The 22,979-nt window shown below is 38.3% G+C and overlaps 1 protein-coding gene across 2 annotated transcripts in view; it reads left to right on the top strand.

The window, feature by feature from the left end:
* SSH2 (slingshot protein phosphatase 2) overlaps positions 1 to 22,979 on the top strand; it is a 230,047-nt gene that overhangs the window by 194,545 nt on the left and 12,523 nt on the right. For both annotated transcript variants that reach the window (XM_054573257.1, XM_054573256.1), the window contains 3 exons: positions 8,472 to 8,518; positions 12,645 to 12,791; positions 16,074 to 16,274. In XM_054573257.1, coding sequence (XP_054429232.1) covers positions 8,472 to 8,518; positions 12,645 to 12,791; positions 16,074 to 16,274 — 395 coding nt within the window. The remainder of the gene's footprint in view (positions 1 to 8,471; positions 8,519 to 12,644; positions 12,792 to 16,073; positions 16,275 to 22,979) is intronic.

Raw genomic sequence — 22,979 nt, 5'->3', positions numbered from 1 at the left:
ATTCATGGGGGTGGGCAGCTGTTACATTTTATTGTATTTAAATAAAATAACACATTAAAAACAAAGTTAATAGATACTCAAACCTCATCAGTTTCTAATTCTTTTACTATTATCTGTGCTCTTAAGTTTATTATGTCTATTATATTTTGGCAGTGTTATATAATGATAAGCTTCTGCTCATCTGTTCCCAATTTCTTACTCAGTAACATCATAAAATTGACTATGGTGGGAAAATTTGCACAAAGGAAATTGGCAAATGCTACAAATCAGGTCTTTCTTCCCTCTGGGTTATTAAATATCTCATCTGTTCTTACAATAGTCAAAGTCAAAAAGGGACCAGTCCATAATAGTTTTCTACAGTGTATCCAAATAGCACCATCCTGCAGGGGTGTCCAACCTTTTGGTGTCTCTGGGCCACACTGGGAAAAAAGAGTTGTCTTGGGCCACACATTAAATACATTGTGACATGTAATCAAAAAAAAAAGTCAATGTTTTAAGTAAATTTACAATTTCGTATTAGGCCTCATTCATAGCAACCCTGGGCCACAGGTTGGTCACCCCTGCTAAGGTCACTCTTTCAAATCTGCCAAAGGTATCTTAAGGTCTGATATATCTAAGCAGAGCAAGTGGGAACCTGAGAGGCTATTGGACTTTTAAGCATTTTGAACCTTGTAGCTACATTTTGAGTCCCCCAGACACTTTTGTGATTACCAAAAATCTGGTAACTTAAAATTGTTCTTCATGATTCTTGAACATTGAATAACCTGTAAGTAGTCCAAGACCTCTCTGACAGATGAACTAGGAAAGCTTCAAAAATCCTAAGGCACATACTTCTCCCAAATATTAAGAGTTCTAGTTTTTATCTGTACAAATAGTGGGAACAAGGTTAACAGGGACGATTAAAATTGGGGAGTAGGGGTTGGGAAGATGCCAAATCCTTGTTTTTGTTTCCACTTACCACACACTTAGGCCAAAAATGCTAACAAAGAACTAAATTCAATTGGTTTGAATTTTACTACTTTTTTCTGCTGAAGACATTTGTGAACTATGAAATGATTAGAAGCTGGGAAACAGGAGATAAGAGGAATAAATGCACACAGAAACTAAACTGGAGCATCTCATCCTGGATATTCAAGTTTTATTTTATTTCACCAAGCAGTCAGACTTTGTGTCATGGAAGACTTGGGCCCTGAGTAACTTGTTGACACTCTAGAGTATGTGTGCTTATAGAGTGAATCATAGTGGTGTATAGCTGTGAAATTAATTACTCATGAAAAACTGTGAGCTGGGAGGGGAGCTTCTTTTCCATTACTTTAACTTGACCAATGTGTGTCGCCATTTCTGGATGTATATCATACTGCAAATCTGTTCTTGACCTTTCCATTTGTAAAGCACCTGGCTTTGCTATCTTTTGTGTATACTTCCACAAGGACTCGGGTATTCCTTGCTCTTGTTTTGTGGGAAAGAATTTTTGTGTTATCTATAGAAAACTTATGAGTCATTCATTCAAATGGGCCCTGCCCCCAACTGTCTTCATGTATCATGACATTTTTATAAAGGACAAGTGCCCATTGCCACAAATAGCTCATGTGTTTAAGTGACCAAAGCTGTAAACTTAACTTTTCTATTCATCTTGGATTTTAATACCTAAAAGTATATAGACATGAATATCAAATACAGTCAATATCTGACTGGTCACCCTGTTTAATTTCAGTCATACCTCCCTGTTTCTCTGCTGCCACCCCTTAAAGAACTACTTTCTCCTTACCTACCTTTTCAAAGGGTATATTTTAGGACATATAAACAAATTTTAATGGTGCTCTAAACGGAAAGAACAACTCAGTTCTTCCCAAATTACAGCTTCTAATCAACTGTAAATTTCTCATTACAAAAATAATTCATGGTCATTGTAGAAAACTTAGAAAAATTTAAAAGACAATAATAATCATTGCTGAGAGATAAGCTGTGTTATCTTATATAATACTGCCTTTGTCTTTTTTAATTTTTTAACTATATATGTTTTTGAAAAAAGGAATTACCATTTTTGTAAACAGGAAAAAATATTCTGCTTCAGATACAATTGTGTTTTCAAGAGAATGGACATGTTCTTTCTACTTTGAATATTTTTCTTATTTGAGAGGAAAAAAAGAACTTTCAAACTGGAGAATACTGAAACAAGATAGAAGAACAGGTTGTCTAAACATCTTCTTGCACTTTTTCCTTGATGGCTTCCTCCCTTTGTTTGCACCAACATGTCCTGTGTCCAACCCTATCTCTCCTCCAGTGAGTCTCTGCTCTGCTTGCTTTCCCAGCAATCGACAGGGGAAAAGAGGTCTTTATCCAAGCTGCAAATGGTGGTGTTAATTTTCTGCAAAGTCATTTCATCTTGTGCATAGCTGCCATGCCTGGAGTGTGAGTAGATTGTGTGAAGGGAGGCAGCAGGATTTCTCCCCTTCCTTTGGAAGAATGTTCGGCTCTGTGGGGCAGTGCACAGAGATGTTTATTTGGAGAGGTATCCAGCTGGTATGGAGAAGAAAGGTATAAAGCATATTTTAAAGAAAATCTTCAGCAAGAGAGGATTCATTGGTTGGAAGCCAGGGTATTTCCAGAAAAAGTTTTGCCACGCCCTTAAGAGTATACTGTTTCTCTGAGCTGGAAGCCTTTGACCAACCAAATCTCAATATCAACAGCTCTCCTGGAGGCTGTCCGATTTGGCTGAGAAAAAGCTAGATGTGAACGTAGACCCTTTGCAGGAAGGCAGGCAACTTTCTTAGTTCAACAAGGGAAACACAGGAGTATTGGACACACAACAAAATAGTTTTGTTCATGGTACTTGCTTTGGCAGCACATATACAATAATTTTCCTCATGAAAAAAGGCAGTCAGAATTTTTACTGCTGATATCCTTTTCAAGATTTAACATTACACATCCTTTTAGAATAATGAAATATTCTAAAGTTTAGAATTAGTTAAATTATTTTCATTATTTAGAATAATGAAAAGTTTACTTTTCAAAGAAAGATTAAGCCTCAAATTTGTGGTTACTTTTTATACACTAGGTTCAGAGAAATGGAGGATATGTGAATAGGTGAGACAGTAATAAAATGGACTGTTTAATCATATTCATGATTTTTGTTCCTCTACTAGATGTGTAGGATACAGTTAAAAGAAACCTTGTGCCTGGTTGCCACAGTAATGTGGCTTACAGTGTTGAGTCTGTACACATGTTGAAGAAGATATGGGCAGCGCTATCAATCCTTGGAGATTGTGTCAAGTTATATTGACTTTAACAGAAACCCCGCACACTTCCTCTTATCTGTCATAAATGTGCTCTCCTCTTCTAGTTTGCTTGGAACATTTGGACCTCAACAGGGCTATTTCCTGAGGGTAACAACTGAAAGGAAATCAGTCACTTGGGTCTTTGGGCCAGGGTACAGTGTAGGGGAACCATAATGAAAAGATGGAAATGAATTTACTTAAAAGTGCATTATAGTTCCAAGATTTCATTTCACATTTCAGGAAAATTGATAAATGATTTGCAAAATTACATAGAACACAGTGAAAATCCCCATGGAATTAAGTCATTACAATCCCTGAGAAGCAGAGAGAAAAAAGATTGAGCATGTGGAAGACCCTCAGAGGGCTAATATGAATGGCATTTGTATTGAGAGCAGAAAAGTAATTACACCACAGTGACTTCAGTTATTTCAGGTTGAACTCAAAGCAGCCTTAACCACAGCCCAAGTCATTTTATACAGGCTTCACTGAGTCAATAGCCAGGACTTTTAATTTATTTAGTTTCTGAATATGTGTCCTTTCTGATTATTAGATTGAATTTTCTCTGGACAGATAAATAAAACCATGGACTTTCCCCATCACATAAGGGTGATTTCCATCTGGCTGGACAGAATTCCTCAGAGGATTTAGATTTCTAAATTAGGAAGTTAGGTGGTCACATTTCTCTGGCTCCAGTTTAGCCACTCGACCCTTTATTGCTTGGCTTCTGTCTCCTTGAAATCCTCTGTAGATCTTGCCTCTTCTCTGGTGTGGGAGCTAGTTTGCTAAGGTTGAGCACAGTATCTTCAGAACTGTCTATATTTTTTTAAGGCAAGTCAGCTGAGCCCTAGTCTGCAGAAGAGATGAACTGTCCATCACTTACTGGAACTTCCTTGAGATCTTCCAGTTAAGTGGCTAAAATACATTCCACTTACAATATTGTGAGAGTGCCTGCATACACCTAACAATTTTCAAAGTCCTTTATTTACTTATTTCATCTGATCATTCAACAGGCATTTGTTGATCTTCTTTATTGTGCTGGGCATGAGGTTAGATATTTGTGGAGTGTGATCTATTCCCATAAGGAGGGACTGATGAACCATATCAAATAGATACTCACAGAAGGCCAGTGCAATAAGGATACAAAGGTGACCCTTGAAACAGACAATTTAGAAGAGGTCATTAGTAACATTGAGGAGAGTGATAAGGGCATAAGCCACAGTGCTGTGGGTTGAAACACATGTGAAATGAAGAATTGGAGAAATTCTTGAGTCCTGGATAGGAGGGGAAGGGGAAAAAGACAGCATGTAGAGGAGGACTCAGAATGAAAAGAGGGTTTTTCCATTTTAACATGAGGGAAACAGCTTTTGTTTGTTGACTTATAAACAGCAGAAATTTGTTTTTAGAGTTCTAGAGGCTGAAAGTCTGAGATCAGGGGCCTGCATGGTCAAGTGAGGGTCCTCTTCCAGGTTACAGACTTCTCTTTGTATTCTCACAAGGCAGAAGGAATTGGAAGAAACTGTATTTGTAATATGAGAGGAAGGTGCCCATTAGATATGTAGGATTAGGGTGGGAGAAGTATTCCATTTTATAGATAAGGAAAATGAAGACAGGTTAAGTAGTTTGTCTAATTCCCAACAATAGGAAGGGGAGTTGGGAATTAAACTGAGTCTTCTAATGCTAAATTCCATTGACTGAATAATTCCTAAATAGGTAAATTCTAATTTTTAAGTGTTTGTCTTTTCAAACGACATGAACAGGTAGCTCAAAGATAGAAATGGACCTAAAGTATTGAAAATTTGCTCACCTGTACTGTTAAAAGAAATGCAAATTGGAATTACACTGAGATTACATTTCACACCTATCAGATTGGCAAAAATTCAAAAGCTCAAACACATTTTGTTGGCAAAGCTCTGGAAGAAGTGGCACTCTCATACATTGCTAGTGGGAATGCAGAATTGTTCTAAATTCTATGGAGGGGAATTTAGCAGGGTTTTAGCAAAACTATAATATTTACCCTTGACCCAGAAATCTTGCTTCCACAGATATGAAACATCATTCTCAAGAGAGTAGTTTAATAAACTATTATATCATTACCCAATTAAGTACTGCACAGATGTAAGAAAGAATAAGGAAGACCTCTATGAACTATGATATGGAGTGGTTTATATCATACATTTGAAGATGAAAAGTAAAAAAAGTATATGTAGTATACTATTTTTGTATACTACTATTTTTGTATAAGATATAGTAATAAGTATATATTTGCTTATATATTTTCTTCAAAAATAGAACATAGGTAGAATAGGCCAGAAACTAATGAAAACGGCTACCCATGGGTATTGAAGAGATGGGGTGGGAGTGAGACTTCAACTTTACTTTTATTTATTTATTGTTTTTTAATCCTTACCCAAGGACATGTTTATTGCTTTTTGAGAGAAAAGAACGAAGGAGGGAGGGGGAAGGAGAAAGAGAGAGAAACATCGATGTTGTAAGTGTGAGAGAAACATTGATTGGTTGCCTCTTGCACATGCTCCAACCCGCAACATAGGTTTGTGCTCTGACCAGCAATCAGTCCCGCAGCCTTTTGGTGTACAGGACGAAGCTCCAACCAACTGACCCACCCAGCCAGGGCTCAAGTTTACTTTTAAATCCACTTTTGCTTTTCAACCATGTGAAAGTTATATATATTCATAAAAAATCAAAAAGAATGGAATTGAAAAATAAAAAATTATTTCAAAAAAAGAATGGAAAAATTGAATACAAATAGGAACAAATGAATCCAAATGTATATCAAATTTATAACCTCACAGAAAGAAATTGATTTAAATAACTTTAAAGTATAATACTCTGTACCCCTTAGTGGGATATAATTTTTAAAAAAGAACTGCAAAGAAAATTTGAACTTAATAGGTTTGTTGTTGGTTGTGGTGTCGGTGTAATAATGTTTAAACTGTTTTGTAAGTAGAGCAAATGAGTTGTTGGGAACCAAGATGCTCACTGTGGAGTAGGATGATATACATAACGGGGGAAGGGCAAGAAAGAAAGCACCTTGCAGTATTACATTTGAATCAGAGGTACCAGTATAAATTGATTGTATATTTGGAAATATTTGCCAGATCTATCCGCTGAAAAATTTTAGCAGTGGTACCCACTAGTTATGAGGGTACCCAATTTTAATGCCTAGATCTTGATTTGAAAGTACCATTCTTAACTAAAAGAAGCCAGGGACTTGTTGGAGAAATGGTGGGTTTCACTCACAAAGTGAATCTGAAACAATTTCTTTTTGTACCAGAAAATAAGGGATTACTAAAGGCTAATGGTGTCCTATCAAAACAAGCATGCTTGAAAATATTCCCACTGGCCAAATTCAGGACAATCTGAGTGTCAAAAAAAAAAAAAAAAAAAAAGCAATGATAATAGATTATAACGGTAAAAACAGTAAATAATTCAGGAGTTCATAGTGACACTCAACTAAAGGATGAAAACATCGATTAGATAAAGCTCTCTTTTACAGAAAAATGCCAACTAACATGCAGAAGGAATGATGAGATTAGAAAATCACCATTTTGTAACCTCCAATAAAATAATTGATTTGGGCAAGATCAGCAACTGATGCTGAAACTATAGTGTAAAAGATTATTGTGAAACAGAATATTCACATGGCTTCAAAGATTCCTTATACCTAAAGCTATATATTATACAAAGATATATTGTGAAGAAACCTTTACAACAGAAGGTTATACCAGACACAAAGGTACTACCAAGAATTCAAGTCAGCATGACAAATAATGGGACAAACTGATGTTATGTGCCTTGTGATTTGATGCAGTAGGAAGTACATAACATTACCCTTGTAATATTCTTGCGAAGAATATTTGACCTGAATATAGTCATCAGTAAACAATCAGACAAATCCAGACTGTGGGGAGTTCTCCCAACATTGCAGAACTGTAGTCTACAAAAGTATCAATAACACAAAAAAGACAAAGGTGAGGGTGGGCTGTTCTAGATTAAAGGAGATAGAGACATGGCAACTAAATGTCAAGTATGATTTTTTTTAATGTAATGATTTTAGAGAAACATCAATTTGTTTTTCCACCTTTTTAGGCATTCATTGGTTGATTCTTATATATGCCTTGACCAGGGATCGAACCCACAACATTGGTGTATCAGGACGATGCTCTGACCAGCTAGCTACCCAGCCAGAGCCACAGTATGATTCTTGATCAAATGAATATAAAATACATTTTAAGGACAATTTTTGAAATTCAGATATGGATGATTGTTATTGTATTAATGTTATCTTTCTTGGTTGTACAAGTGGAATTATTAGGAGAATGTTTTTGTTCTTAATATGTGATCAAGTGTTGAAGGGAAGTATCATGATGCTCAAATCACTTTTAAATGGTTCAGGGGGAAAAAGTAGGAGATATATATTTTAAAAAAGGGAAGAAGAGAAAGCAAATGTGTCAAAATATTAAAAATTGGTGTATCTTCCAGATAATCTGTAGAACCTCCTTAAATTGTATATACCATATTTCCCTCATTTGTCAGAAGCTGCTGTTTCACTCTGCACACACACACGACTTCCCCACCCCCACCCCAACTCCTTCCATGCAACATAATCCAATGGAAAGAGTGTGGGCTTTAGAATGAAATCTAAGTTTAGTTTGTAATAATATCACTTTGTTCATTCAAAAGATGTTTATTGACTACCTGCCAGGTGTCAGGCAGTATACAGGGGTTTCCATAGGGAACAAGAGAAGCTTAACACTACAGTGGAGGAGAGGGGTAGTAAATAAGCACATGAATAAATACACAAATAAAATTGTGATACATGCTTTTGAAAAAATCAGAGTACTCTAATAAACAAGAATAACAGACATTTAACTTAGATTGGAGGATGGTAAAAGACACCTTTCCAGCAATGTGATCTTGAACAGAAATTATTTGAATTCTATGAGGGTTGATTTTCTTACCTGTAAAAATGAAGATAGCTTTCTTACTCTATCATTTGTGAAAACTAAACTTGGTAACATACATATAAAGTACCTGGCATATAGAGTGGAAACTCAGTGATGATATCAGCGTTCTTTTTAGAAACTCTGCTGCTTCTCTCACAAGACTCCTGTTCAAGTATTGTGTTTGGTTAATTTGCTAATACTCCCTGACTTTGTCTTTTTGGTTCCACAGGGCTCTGAATGGAATGCCTCCAACTTAGAAGATTTACAGAACAGAGGGTAAGCATCACTGTTTTATCTTTACCAGTTTCCAATCAAAGAGGTGTCAGTAAGTTTAAGCTTGAGAGTAGCTTCCCCTTGATTCTAATCAGGTGCAATCTAATAAGAACTAAAACTGCTGTTCTCCCACTGTTTCATCCTCCCATCTACAAAGAAAGATCAACTGTTTCAGTGACAAGGTTTCAGAAACAAATGTGTAAGCCTTTCATGCTGTTAAAACCAAATATACTTACTGCTTCCTTTAAAAAAAAAAAAAAGAGCAATTTAAGTGTTCACAGCAAAATTGAAGGGAAGGTACAGAGGTTTTCCATATATCCCTGCCCCAACACATGCATAGCCTCCCCCATTATGGATATCTCCCACCAGTGTGGTGCATTTATTACAACTGATGACCCTGAGACATCATAATCGCCCAAAGTCCATAGCTTACAGTTCACTTTTGGTAGTGTGCATTCTGAGGCTTTAGCCAAATGTATAATGTCTCCATCAGTATGGTATCATGGGGTTCACTGCCCAAATCCTCTATGCTCCATCCATTTATCCCCCAACTTCCAATCCCAGCAAGCAGTGATCTTTTTACTGTCCTTATAATTTTGCCTTTGGTTCCTATTTTTATGTTAGAGTATGCAAAACTGTATATGTTGGTTTCACGGCTGTTCATTCAGTTGAGCTCCTTCTGTGGCCAAGCACAATGCTAGATGCTAGGGATCCAAAAATAAATGAGAATCAGCAAGGTGCTTTCAGACTAAGTAAATTATACATGTAAAATTGACAAGCTTCTGAAATTGAACAAGACCTACCTTGTATTAAGAAATGTGCTTCTAAACAGCGTGTTTTTTGAGTTTTATTGTAGCAATTGAGACCATAGTGAACATTCAGCAGACAAAAATCTTCCATTCTTTCATTTTTACTTCCTACCTAATGACTGAATTTTTTTGTTGAACTTGGCCTTAGGAAGTCAGATCATCCTAACAAGAGAGGAGAAAATGATGTCTGGAAATTGGCTGTGCTAACTCTTCATTGTAGACAGAGATAACACCTACTGAGACTCAGAGTGATAGCTGCCTGGCTGGTTGTGGGCTGCCTGTTTTCTCAGTTACCAGTCAGCCGTCTAGTTATCTTGAACATGACTAGATGCATACTCCTTACTTTTCCCCCAGAAGAAAGGCATGTCATAATTGCTAAAATGAACTTGGAGCAGGACACAAGCCAAATAATTATGAAAAGAGTTCCAGGGGAGGAAATCTGGTTACTTCATTTAAGATATGAAAATAAATACAACTTGGAAAGTTTACATTGATAAAGATTAAGTCTAAAGTTCTTAAAAGCAGAGACTATTTTAGTTTTATCCACCTGGCTCAGTGCTTAATAGGGTGTTCAGTAAATGTGAAAGAATGATAGAAAAATTGACAGATTGTGGTTTGTGGGAAAGTAGCACCTAGGTACAGCATTTAATATGAAATCTGAGATTTGATACAGCAGTGCTTGCCAAATGCACTGGAATCACATCGTGCATGCATACACTTTGACTTTAGAATACACTTTGACTTTTGACTTATAATCCCAGCTGGAGATGAGACCTATTCATCTCATTTACTGTTTATAAGACTAAATTATAAAATGCAGATATATATTTGTTTTAAAAGACAGTATGGTAGAATATACAGATACCAACTTAGATCTTGTTTCTTAAATTTACTAGTTCTTAAACTTTAGTGGGTGAAGAATTACAGTTCAGGGATCTATATCCCAAAGCATTTAAGGGATTTTCAAGTGTAATTTTGACATAAAGGCTATTTTCACCAGTCTGCTGACTTTAGAACCCCAAATAAAATGCTACTCTATATAGAAATGGCAAATAAATTTCAAGGAGTGCCCATTCCAATTGGTAGTGGTTGCCTAGAGTTTTGTAATAAAAAGGATTGGGAAGTTCTGTTCTACTATAATCCTATACTGAAGTATGAAATTGGAGGCAGGAGGTTGTTCATTTTTACTTTAAATAAAATAAGAAAAGCGTGCTTGCCTTTTTTTTCTTAGTTTTAGTATGATGTAATACATATACTATACAGTTCACCCATTTAAAATGTATACTTCTGCCCTGACCAGTGTGGTTCAGGTGGTTGGGCATCATCCCACAAAGCTAAAGGTCCCAGGTTCAATTCCCAGTCAGGGCACATTCCTGGGTTGCAGGTTCATTCCACAGGTGGGGTGCATACTAGAGGCAACCAATCATTGTTTTTCTCTCACATTGATGTTTCTCTCCCTCCCTTCCCATCCCTCTAAAAATAAATAAAATCTTTTTAAAAAGTAAAATGTATATTTTAGTTGTTTCCAGTACGTTCACAATTGTGCAACAAGCAATTTAAAACATTTTTCAACCCAGAAAGAAAGCCTGTACTTTTTAGCAGTCATCCTCATTCTCTCTTTCCCTTAGTCCCTAGAAACTAGTAATATATTTTCTGTCTCTCTAGATTCATATTCCTGGACATTTCATATATATAAATGGAATCACTCAATATGTGGTCTTTTAAGAATTGTTTTTTTAACTTAACATTATGTTTAAAGAAGTACTGATGTTGTAGCATGTATTAGTACATCATTTATTTTTTGTATTGCAAAGTAATATTCTATAATATACCACATTTTACTTATCCATTCATCAATTGATGGACATTTTAGGTTGTTTCTACTTTCTGACTATTTTGAATACTGCTATGACCGTTCATGTACAGATTTTTAGGTGGATTTATGTTTTCATTTTTCTTGGGTTTCTACCTAGGAGAGGAATTTCCGGGTTTTATGGTAACTTTGTTTAACCTTTGGGGGACCTGCTAGAATGTTTTCCACAGTTGCATGTGCTTGCTTTTTAATTTTTTTTAATCCTTTTTAGTAATGGACTTTGATGCTACGTTAAAATAGATTCAAATCATGTCGCAGAACAGTTTTTGTCTTTTCACCTTAACCGCAGAATGGAGTAACTGTGACTCTCCCTCTCTTTTCTTTTTCTTTCTTTTTTTTTTTTTTTTTTTTAAGATCTTATTTATTTTCAGAGAAAATGAGAGGGAGGGAGGGAGAAAGAGAGGGAGAGAAATATCAATGTGCAAGAGAAACATGGATCAGTTGCCTCTTGTACACCCACAGCCTGGAACCTGGCCCTCAACCCAGGCACGTGCCCTGCCTGCGGATCTAACTAGTGACCTTTTGGTTTGCAGGCTGAGGCCCCACCCTCTGAGCCACACCACTTGGGACATGGCATGACAATTTCTGTTGTCATTTCTCTGATTTGGGAGATTGGGCTTATAGAATCCTTCATGTGGTTCTGAGAAGGAAGCAGCTTCTACAGAAAAACAAGCCCATGTTGTCTTGATGGAGTAAACACCAAAGATGTCTAAGTCCACACAGTGTTGAGAAAAGATAAGCATTCAGCAAATTAAACCCAAGCATTTATTGAGATCAGTGTAGTAAGAGAGATAGCAGGGAGGAAAAATTGATACATAAACCCTTTTCTGCAGGCCTCTCAGTATGGGAGAGCTCTCAGACACATCTGCTGCCATAGCAGCCAGGAATGCAGCCTAGAGAGTTCAGAGAGATTTTAGTCCAACTTTCCTGACCCTCCCAGCCCTGGCCTCATTTGCATTTCCTGCAGTTTAGAGAGAGTAGTAGAGCAAAATCTGACAATCTGGCATTTGGAAAGACAGGAGGAAATTTTTCCCTTTCCTTTTCTTGAGATACATGATTAAATACAAATGACTTCCAAAGAATAAATTATGTTGCTGGTGATTGTAGTGACTAAAGAGGAATTGTCGCATCAAAGATTGAATCTTTGGAGTAAAATACGAGACACGTTTTCAAAAGACTATCAAAGATGAAATTGTGTATATATAAACTGAAAATGGAATTTAGATCTTGAACTTGGTAGACACCTTTTCTCTCAGATATGCCCTGAACCCTGTTAAACAGTTTCTATACTAAATAAGTGTAGCCTCTCAGTTTTTTAGCTTTCTTCAGTATTTTAGTATTTAATTTCAGCTTAAGGAGTAAACAAATTTTAAGCAAGAAAAACGGTGCTGGAAATTGGATTTAGCCTGAGTAGTAGAGCCAATATTCTCCCTTGGTTTCCTTGCAGGGTGCGGTATATTTTGAATGTCACTCGAGAGATAGATAACTTCTTCCCAGGAGTCTTTGAGTATCATAACATTCGAGTATATGATGAAGAGGCAACGGATCTCCTGGCTTACTGGAATGACACTTACAAATTCATCTCTAAAGCCAAGTGAGTAATGGGTCCCAAACACATTCTTACCCTTTTTCCTGTGTATCACACAGGGCTGGGGCCTGACAGCTGTAGATAACTTCCTGAGGGTGCTCAGAAAAAGGGGAGGAAAGAAAGAAAGAAGACTAAGATGTCTTGGTCCTAAGGGAAAAGGGCTAGCAACTTAATATTTTACCTTTAAGTAGATAAAGCCCCTGAAAGAAGATGAATTCATGTCGGTTCTTTCCATTGAGCACAAAATAAGAGTAAATAAACTTAAGCTGCAGCAAAAGAAATAGAAATGAGAGAAGGGAGAAATTCTGAATGAAATGCTTAAGTTGCCACTGGAGATATTTTAAACTTATATAATAGAAATTATTCTAGATTGGTAGACTACTGGGTTCTTCTCTCTGTAAACAAGGAGATAAAAAAGATTTCCAAAGCTTGTTGTATTTTTTTTTTCCCCCAGTTTTATGATATTCTAAATAGTGAAATTTTTCTCTGGCCTTTCCGTTGATGGTCTTCCTTAAATTAATTGGTCCTTTTTTTAAAAAAATTTAATTGATCCTTTCAGGGAAGCTATTTGATGATATTGATGCAGTGTTTAGTATTAATATGTCAACACCTTTTTTTTTTTTTTTTTTTTTAATCCCTGGGGATTTCCTTGCCTTCAATAGAACCCTGAAAGCTCATGTTGTCCACACACCCCCTTCAGGTGAGACCACATTCAAATCATCCCTGGCAGATGACAAGTAATTCTGTTTTTAAAGTCCTCCTTTAAGAATGATTCCATACTTAAGGATCTTCATGATCGGAAAATTCTTCCTTTTAGTGACCTGGCATTCCCATACTCTAGCTTTGAGCTCATTCTCACAGTCTCTAGTCAGCACCTACAAGAGTGTTTTATATTTTAGAGAGCATTTTGTGTTCTATTATTACATCACTCCCAATAATAATACCACTCACGGCCAGGTACTTCATGTATCTTCTCTCATGTAATATTTTCCAAAGCCCAGAGAGGCGTTTACTGTCATCCTTCTCTACAGAGGTGGACAGGCTGTAGAGAGAAGGTCCAGAGAGGTTAAGTAACAAGTGATAAAAATAGGACTTAAACCTAAGATCATGTCACATTTCAGAGTCCATCATGTATATAGGAATAGTCTAATCCCATAAGGAAAGGGGACCAGAAGAGACTAGGCAAGTTGTGAGGATCACAGGGAAAGAGATTAGAATTCAAGGTGAGGCTCCCGTCTCAATGAAAAGAAAGACTGATTTCAGCAGAGCTGTGATTAGAGTGAGATGTATGAGGTGCCCATGTTACATTTAAGCAGCACTCACTCTCAGGTCCCTGCAAGTATAGGTCATCATCTGAGAGTGAGTGCCTTCTGAACAGCACACTGGGCACCTCCTGTGTTTTACCCTAACCAGGGCCCTGAATTCCAGGCTCTATATACAAATGGGTGGATTTAGGATTACTAATGTGATACCAGGCTTAATCAGGGCAGTTGAGCACTTCATGGGAGGAAGGGGGTGGATGGTAGAGGAGTAGGGTTTAAACCTGAAAGGTGAAATTGGGTTAGGTGAGACCTGACTTCAGATCCTTCATTACATGAGTTAGAAGCCATCCATTGAAAAGCCTAGTTCAATATGAAGAAGTGTTTTCATGGGAACGGATGTTACAATTGTATTTCTGTTAGGATTGCCCAACTCTGAGTACCTTTTGTGCCAGCAGGTATAGACCTGAAATTTTATGCATTAAAGTTGTCAGCTTGATGGGGAAATATTGAGCACATGTGTGAACTTCCATCTGAGTCACTGTGCATTGGTCTCCCAGCTGTAGTGTAAATGAAAACCTTTAGGTGCCATAAACAAAATAAGTGTATCTCCTAGCCATTTGGGATAATTTAAGCACGCAGACACACCATACCAACCTTAGGACACCAAAATTTCGCATCTAATTGACAGGGAGGAGGTTCATCTTACCTTCCTTTTGAGACTGTCTTAATTATTCCAGACTGTTCTCTAAATTCCTATAGCTTATTTGGCTCACTATTTTGGCACTTAAACTCATGCCTCCCTGCATTGGCACTTAACTCTTTCCTGTGTCTCCATCTTCAGCAGGAGGATTATAAGCTTCCAGAAGGAAGCTTATCTACTGTAATACAGTGAGTGAGTGAATGAATAAATTACCCCTTTTAGGCTGATGTGTACATTTTTTAAATTTATTGGAATGGCCACTTGGGAAGAATTCTAGCCATGTACTCTTTTCCAGATTTTAAAAACGTTGTTTCTACTTAGAGCTGACAGATCTAATCAGCAGATCCATAAGTTTGTTCACACATTAGCAAATATTTGAAGGCTTTTTCTATGCCAGACACTATGTTATTAGCAGAGTTGTCACAACTGAGTACTGCTTCTACAAGGTAATACACTGTGGCATGTTAAGACTGAAGGGCTTTGTTTTATTTTTGTATCATCTTATGATAAGTTTGTTTTCTTGTTCTTCCACCCCATTTAAAAAAAAAAAAAAAAGTAGTTATTCATTCCACCCTACTCACCAAAAAAGCCATGTGGTACATCTTATGGTCCCATCCAGCTCCACAGGTCATACAGCCAGACCCCAGACAGAACACGGGTCATGGTGTTGTGAAAAGTAATGTCCAGGCCTGCATCTGAGCAAAGAGGAGGATTAGTTTCGTTTGGTTTTTGCTCTCCTCCAGCGACAGAAACCTTACTGGAACTTGAACTGGAAGCAGTTCAGAACATCTGGATGAATTAGATGAATCACTGCCACACCTGTAATTCAAGAGTGTGCCAGCCATGAAATATGCCCCAGGGGCTATGAAGGGACTGGCCTCTCCCCACACCCCAAGAGGAGTCTCATCTCTAAATTGAAAATTATCCCCTGACACTCTGTGACCAATTATCATTGCGATTACCGTTTTGAACTTTAATTGTCTGCATTTCCCACCAAATCCCACCTTTTAGGGAAAAGCTGTTACTGATCTTTGCTTCACAGTACCTTGCACACTGTCTTACACATTGTAAATGCCTGGTAGACATTTGCTGAATGAATTAAAGAGGCTTAATGTTATGCTAGCATTGAATATTCTTTGAGTACGTGAGAATTGCCTACCCCCACTGCACATTTGATTTTAGATATGTACAAGTGCACTAAGTTGGAATGGATTGCAGAGGAAGAAAGTAGAAGGACAGAACAGGAAACTTGGCAACATTTAGAACCCAGCTTTTAAAGTGTACTCACTATTGTGTTTTCTTCCATACCTCAATCCCCCAAACTAGGAAACATGGATCTAAATGCCTCGTGCACTGCAAAATGGGGGTCAGTCGCTCAGCCTCCACTGTGATTGCCTATGCAATGAAGGAATATGGCTGGAATCTGGACCGAGCCTATGACTATGTGAAGGAAAGACGAACAGTGACTAAGCCCAACCCCAGCTTCATGAGACAACTGGAAGAGTACCAGGGGATCTTGTTGGCAAGGTGAGTCCTTAAGTGTGACTATCTCAGATTTTCCATCCTTTATGCTCCCTAGGGCAAAGTGAAATTACCCCTGCAACTAGTTCTCAGCCTAACTTGGATATGTCATATGTTTTGAAAATTGAAATCTATCCAATTATTTTAAAAATAAGTATAAGAATTTGAGCTTAGCATGAAAGATTAGGCATTTAATCAAAACTAATAGTATTTCCCATCCTTTTATTCAAAGTGTGGAAAACAGAAAAAGAGGGAGAGAAACATCAATGTACAAGAGATACATCGATCGGTTGCTTCTTGCACGCCCCCTACTGGGGACCTGGCCTGCAACCCAGGCATGTGCCCCAGACCAGGAATCGAACCAGTGGCCCTTTGGTTCACAGGCCAGCACTCAGTCCACTGAGCCACATCAGCCAGGGCTAAATAAAATTTTTTAAAAGGGTCGAAAATACTATTCTCTTATTTCAGTTTTCACCTAGGTGCAGATTTTAATAAACATTTTTCGACATCTTTTAATGCCAGATGCAGCTGCCTTATCAAAATGGATAGCAGTTGCTCCTGAGGTAATTCTAGGCATAGCTGAAACTCTTAGAAATTTTTTGGCCCATTTGTTTAAAAAAAAAAAAAATACCTGCTGCTGCTTTGGACTTTTTTTTTTTTTTTTTTTTTTTTTCTGTACTTGGTTTCACTGAACCTGCTCCCAGTAATTTTGGTCATATAACAAATCAGCAGAATTAGGATATATATAACTGATTTGAAGTGTGAAGGTGCATCCCAGAAATGGTGCTTTAGTTTTCTTCTTTTTTGTTTTTTAATTGATTTGAGAGAGAGAGAGGGAGAGCAAGAGCACACAAGAGAGAGGAAGGGGTCAGGGGAAGAGAGACATCGATTAGTGGCCTCACTGATTTATGCATTCATTGATTGATTCTTGTACATGTCATGACCAGGGATAGAACCTGCAGCCTTGACATTTCAGAATGATGTTCTAACTGAGCTACCTGGCCAGGGCTTGTTTGGGTTGTTTGTTTTTTTAATCTTAATCCAATTTTATATATAGGGCATTGCAAAAGTAGATTTACAGTTGTGAGTTTGTAAAACACCTTATTCTTTTGTTTATTAATCATTGTATTATTTTTCATATGAATAACTGTAAACCTATGTCCCACCCTGTATATGCTTTATAAAAATGCAAAAAAATTACAAAGGGAAAAATTATTTATAAACTCACACAGAGCGTTTACCCACAGAGAGCAGTTGACAGTATCTGTTTCAAGTGTAACAACATTTACTAAGCACTTACTCTACACTTAACCATCACTGTTCCTTTTCCCCCCAGCTTTATTAAGATATAATTGACATATAAAATTTTTTGACATACAGTATTGTGCAAGTTTAGGGTGTACAATGTGTTGATTTGATACATTTATACATTGCAAACAGCTTGCCACCATAGCATTAGCTAATATCTCCATCTCTTTATGCATTTCTTTTTTGTGGTGAAAATATTTAAGATTTCTCTTAGCAGCATTCACATATATAATACAGTATTAGCCATAATCACCATGCTGTACATTAGATTTCCCCAGAACTTGCTGATCTTATAACTGGCAGTTTGTAACCTTTGACCAGTATCTCCCATTTCTACCAACCCCCACCCCTGGTAACCAGCACTCTACTCTTTTTCTGAGTTCATCTTTTTTAGATTCCACATATAAGTGACACCGTACAAAATTTGTCTTTCTTTATATACCCAGTACTAGGTCTTGAAATCTCCCTGTATCAATCAGAACTAACTATTTCAACAATAATTTGGTAATGGTTTTAAAATGAGTAATTAATTTTACTACGGTATTTATGACCCTTTGGTGGTGAAGGCTACAGTCATCTGCTCTGGGAGAGAAGATTCAGGTATCAAACTGGATTTAATGTTTGGTTTCTTGAGATGCCACATACTGCAGTTCTGTGGAGTGCTAGATTTTGCTTTTTTTTTTTCATTGAGACATGTTCTGGGTGGTTTTGTTAGGGTGAGGGCACAGCTGCCTAGAAGCAGTTGGGGCTGATGCCAGAATTTGACTGCAGTAAGTCTTATGACTTGGTCTTGACTCTTGAATCTGGGCTGTGTTTACCCTGAACAAAATGTTAAATAGCCTTCCAACCTATCCATGCAGAGGGGCCACCCTCCCACTCCCGAAGTATTGTGAAAATGTGGTCACAGCATCACATTATGGTTTCCACTAAAAAACCCCTCCCATTTACTCAGTACTTGGCATGATTTCATCTGAGTCGTTCTCTTAGGAGGCTGGGAGTATACAAAAATCTCCTCCACTTAAAAAGAATTTGTAGGTCTTTGGAGCCAGATATTGATGACATTTTTAGATTAGATCAGAAGGTAGGACACAGCAGTTCTTTTTGGCACAAGAAAGAGGCATCTGAGGGTTGGATGAGACATAAATATTATATGTATATATTCCCAGACACACAGGACAGATGTTAGGCAGTGTCCTCACGTGGCCCATTGAGAGGAAGGATACACTGTGTCCTGCCAATTTCAGTATTTATTCTGGAATCGCAGGCTACTGCAAGCTGTTGGGTTGGGTTCTTTTTAGCATATGTGGTTTTTCTTAGATGTTGAAGGAATTTCAGAAAAATCTTAGATCAGCATAAGGAGGGCAGCATAAATCCGCAAATCGCCCTGCCTCTTTCCTTTTGGTTCCCTGCCTTCCTGGTCTTGACTCATGCGGGAGGGGCAAGCCTTCAGGTGTGAGAAAACCACAGGATTGGAGTAAGTGTATCTGGTTTCCATTCATGGTTTACCCGCTTGCTGTACCTCTGAAAAGTTATTACACATTTCTGTTCCTCACCTGACCCCATCTGTAAAGTGAAAATCAAGAGACTTTTCTCACAAAGTTATTGTAAATTAAAATGCGTAGAAATGTACATTATCTACTGTTAAGGGTTATTCAGATGTGATTCTCATCATCTCCTTCCTCCAGAAAACACATATATGCATGCACCATTTATTTCTCCCTCCTTCACATAGGTATATGCCATTTATTACCTCCTCCTCCTCCTTCCAGCCACTGCCTCCCACCACCCACAGACACACCGACTCCATTAGAAACTGGAACGGAAAGTGGTACTGGAATTTCCTGTATTGCGCTATCTCCTGGATTTTAATAACTAGAATCCAATGCTGGGGATATCACTGAGGCTGCTTTCAGCTGCAAGTAGCAGAATACCCTCTATCAAGATCTCAACAAGAAACTAAATACTCAAATTAGGATTATTTGAGGAGGGTTTTATAACGCGACTGTTTACAAAGATACTGGATTGAAGTAGAATGAAGGGACTTGTATCAGCAGAGCTATTTGGTAGTAGCTCCGAGGTCCAAAGAGGGAAGGAACAGCTACTAGAACCTAGAAAGGGGGAAAGGCACTTCCAGAGAGGAGCAATAACTTAAGGTACATAGCCTCCCTGTAGTGACCCTACAGGAGGGAGCTAGGGAAGTAAATGATCTGCCTTCACTCTCCTCCCACCAGTCTTCTGCTGAGACTACCCATTAGCCCAACCCTGTAGAAGTCAGAGGCAGGGGGGGCTGCTTGATGGCCTCCATAAATCAACCTCGAGGGCAGAGAACAGAGCAGAAAAGCAGAAGAATGGATCTGCAGGGGCACACAGAAGATATCTGGCCCAACACCCATCTATGAATTAAGATCACTTGTAGCAAGAAGCACAGAAGTAGACTCTGTAGTGGCTTGGCGATGTAGTCAAGGACTTTGGCACTCTTCATCTTTCTGCTCTTCCTTCCTTGGTTAATGGCCTGCTCCTTGAACTTGTCGCCACATGATTACCAGATGTCTGCCACATTTCTAAACATCTACATGTAAATTCCACAGCATCTGGCTGAATGAATGGGCATTTCAATTATGGAGGGAAGACCTTTCCCAGAAGTTTCCCAATAGACTTCCCTCACCCCTCCCCAGGATTCATTGGCCAGCACTGAGTCATGTGCTTAAAACTACTCACTAGCCAGGACAATAGAACTTCCTGGGCTGGCTAAAGCAATTCACATTCACCCTCTGGTGGTACGGAAGTGTTACATTCCCTGAGCCATGGGACATAGAATACCCCAACCAAAACAGGCCACGACCAGTGAGGAAAAAGAGTGGGAGTGCCTGCTGGATAAACAGCCATTAGGGTCTGCAATCTGTGATGTATTGTCAAGAAATGGCACCCACAGACTACCTCCCAATCTAACTGGCAAATGAATTGGGCCCAGCATACCCTCACCCAACCCTGGAGTGCTGCTCCAGGAACTGCCTGCTTAGAAGAGCAAAAGAGGAGAAGCCCTAGACCCCTGTGATTGTCTGACAGCTTTGCAGCTTAGGTAAGCAGGAGAGGAAAGTCCTTAGAAAAATCCCACTCATTCTGTTTGCAGAGAAATTCCATTTCCTAGCCAAGTACTTAGCCCTTGTGTTTCATATTTTCACCCAGAAAGCATATGGTGGTTTTCCCAAAGAGACAGTGGCTTGATCTTAGCATTCTCTAGCTCCATGGCTGTCCAGGTTGTCATTGGGTACTTATTTTAAAGTAGCAGACTCTGAGCCTCACCTTGGTACTTTACGCCCTGGTAGAAAGGAAGTTTAACAAAGTGACACCAGCTCCGTATAGTGATTTATGAATTGGTTATAGTCTCTTCATAAGAACGTGGGGCTGAGGGCCCCTCTGAAATGCTAGGGACTTTTTCCACATTTCACTGTGTTTCATTGTGTCTTTAAGAGTCTGAAGAAGGCTAATAGTTAGTATTTCCCCTTAAAACTAAAAGGGGGTATCATAAAGCCACTGATATTGTTCATAGCTGATTTTTTTATAGCTGGGGGATAGGAGTGAGGCTGGAGGAGGGATGCGTGTGTGTGCACGCACGCGCATGTGTTGAAACCCTTCCTTAAACTGCCAGCAGCCCTATTTGTTATTCTGCACTCTGATCATGCAGGTATCTGGCAGATTTATGTTCCATTAGACAAGTTCAGATTTCAGGCTTTTGCAAGCTGACCATGTGTCTGTGATATTAGGTTCCAGTGCATAAGGCAAGAAAGAAAACTGGGTGGTTGCCAGGGAGAGTTTGTGCCACATGTCCTCGTAGATGTCAGTTTTGATTCTTTGAATACCCCCTGTCACCAGACCAGAGGAGGCAGAGTTGGTTTACCCTCGGTTTGCTGGTGGAGACATTGAAGTCTAGTTAGCTGTTACACAGTGGTCAGCCAGCAGGAGGGAATCCGAGAATGAGAGGACCTGGATTCCTGGTCAAGTGATAGCCAATCACAATCAACATGTAAGGATTTTCTTAATAGCTTTTCAGAAAAATTATCTTAAAGCACAGCACAGAGAAAATGCTCAATTGAAACTTTTCTCTTTCTTCTTCTTCCTACAGGCTGTCTAATGCCCTAACAAGTAACTATAAACAATATGATTTTACTATAACTGATACTCCATTTTTAGCACTATTTTCCTCTATATAACTTTCTCAAACAGAATTAGTTCTTTACCAAACATTTAACAATAAGAAAGAAAGCAGGTTGAGACAAGAGAGTGGGATATCCTGTGCATCCTGTCATTTAGACTTCCTTGTTCATTTACTAAGTGAAAGGCCAAATTCTTACCCAGAGTGGCCCAATCATCTCATGTGTCAGTGTGTTTATATGAATCCAAATTCAGGTCAGAGGCCACTCAAGGGGGAAAAGAACTGGAGTTAGTTGCATCATATAGGTAATAAACCAACTCTGAAGTTCTTTTTGGCAACTTGTGTACTTGCTACCTACCAGGAACCAGGTCGGTCAGGGGAGTCAGCTGAATTTAAACATAAAGAGTTTAAAATAATAAATATGATCTAATGCCTTCTATCCTGACCAGTGAGAGAGCATTAAAATAAACTGGCTTTTGAAAAAGTTCACTGGAAAACATTTACAGAGTAAAACATGATTTATCCATGCCTTGTGACCCACCTTTTCTGCTCCTGTATATAAAACACCTTTGAGAAACCAAAGTGTGCACCAGGCACAAGAATGGCCATGGCAGTGGTGTTTGTAATGCCAGAACTGTTCATCAACAGAATGGATTAATAAATTTCACTATGAAATTACAGCTACACACATCGATGCATCTTAAAAACATGTTAGGCAACAAAACAGTTGGAGAATACATACAGTGTTTAATTTATATAAAGTTCAAAACATGAAAAACTGAGCCGTATATTATTAACAAAACATGATGACTCTATAATAAAGAAAAGGAAGAGGATGATAAGCAGGAGAGAGGTTAATAACTTCTGAGTGGGGAGGAGGAGGGAGAGGATCAGGAAGGGCCTGTGGAGCAACAGTGCTTCAAAGGCCATAGTAATGAATATCTTGATTCCATCAGAGCGCTGCCTACCACTCTCCCTGCAGGTCCTATTGCAAAAATGAGAAAGGCAGCAGAATCAGACCTATCTTCAGATTGGGATTTTTATTTCTCCTTTACAAGTAGGTGTTGATTTAATTCCAGAGCCTTCACCCAATATTTTCTGATGATTATCTCCTCCAGGAAGAAAAGGAAGTCCCTGCTGAGCAAAGCAGCTATGATGTCAGCCACTTCCTCTGAAACATGCACTGTTGTGCCTGTTAGCATAAGATTGGTTAGTGATTTACAGGCAGTTTTAAAAATCATACTTTGCAG

The sequence above is a fragment of the Pteronotus mesoamericanus genome, unplaced genomic scaffold (assembly GCF_021234165.1).
Source record: "Pteronotus mesoamericanus isolate MK-2021 breed Mesoamerican mustached bat unplaced genomic scaffold, CSHL_Meso_final contig_246, whole genome shotgun sequence".
Lineage (NCBI taxonomy): Eukaryota > Metazoa > Chordata > Mammalia > Chiroptera > Mormoopidae > Pteronotus > Pteronotus mesoamericanus.
Note: the sequence above shows the minus strand (reverse complement) of the source record. Positions and strands in the feature narration are given on the sequence as shown.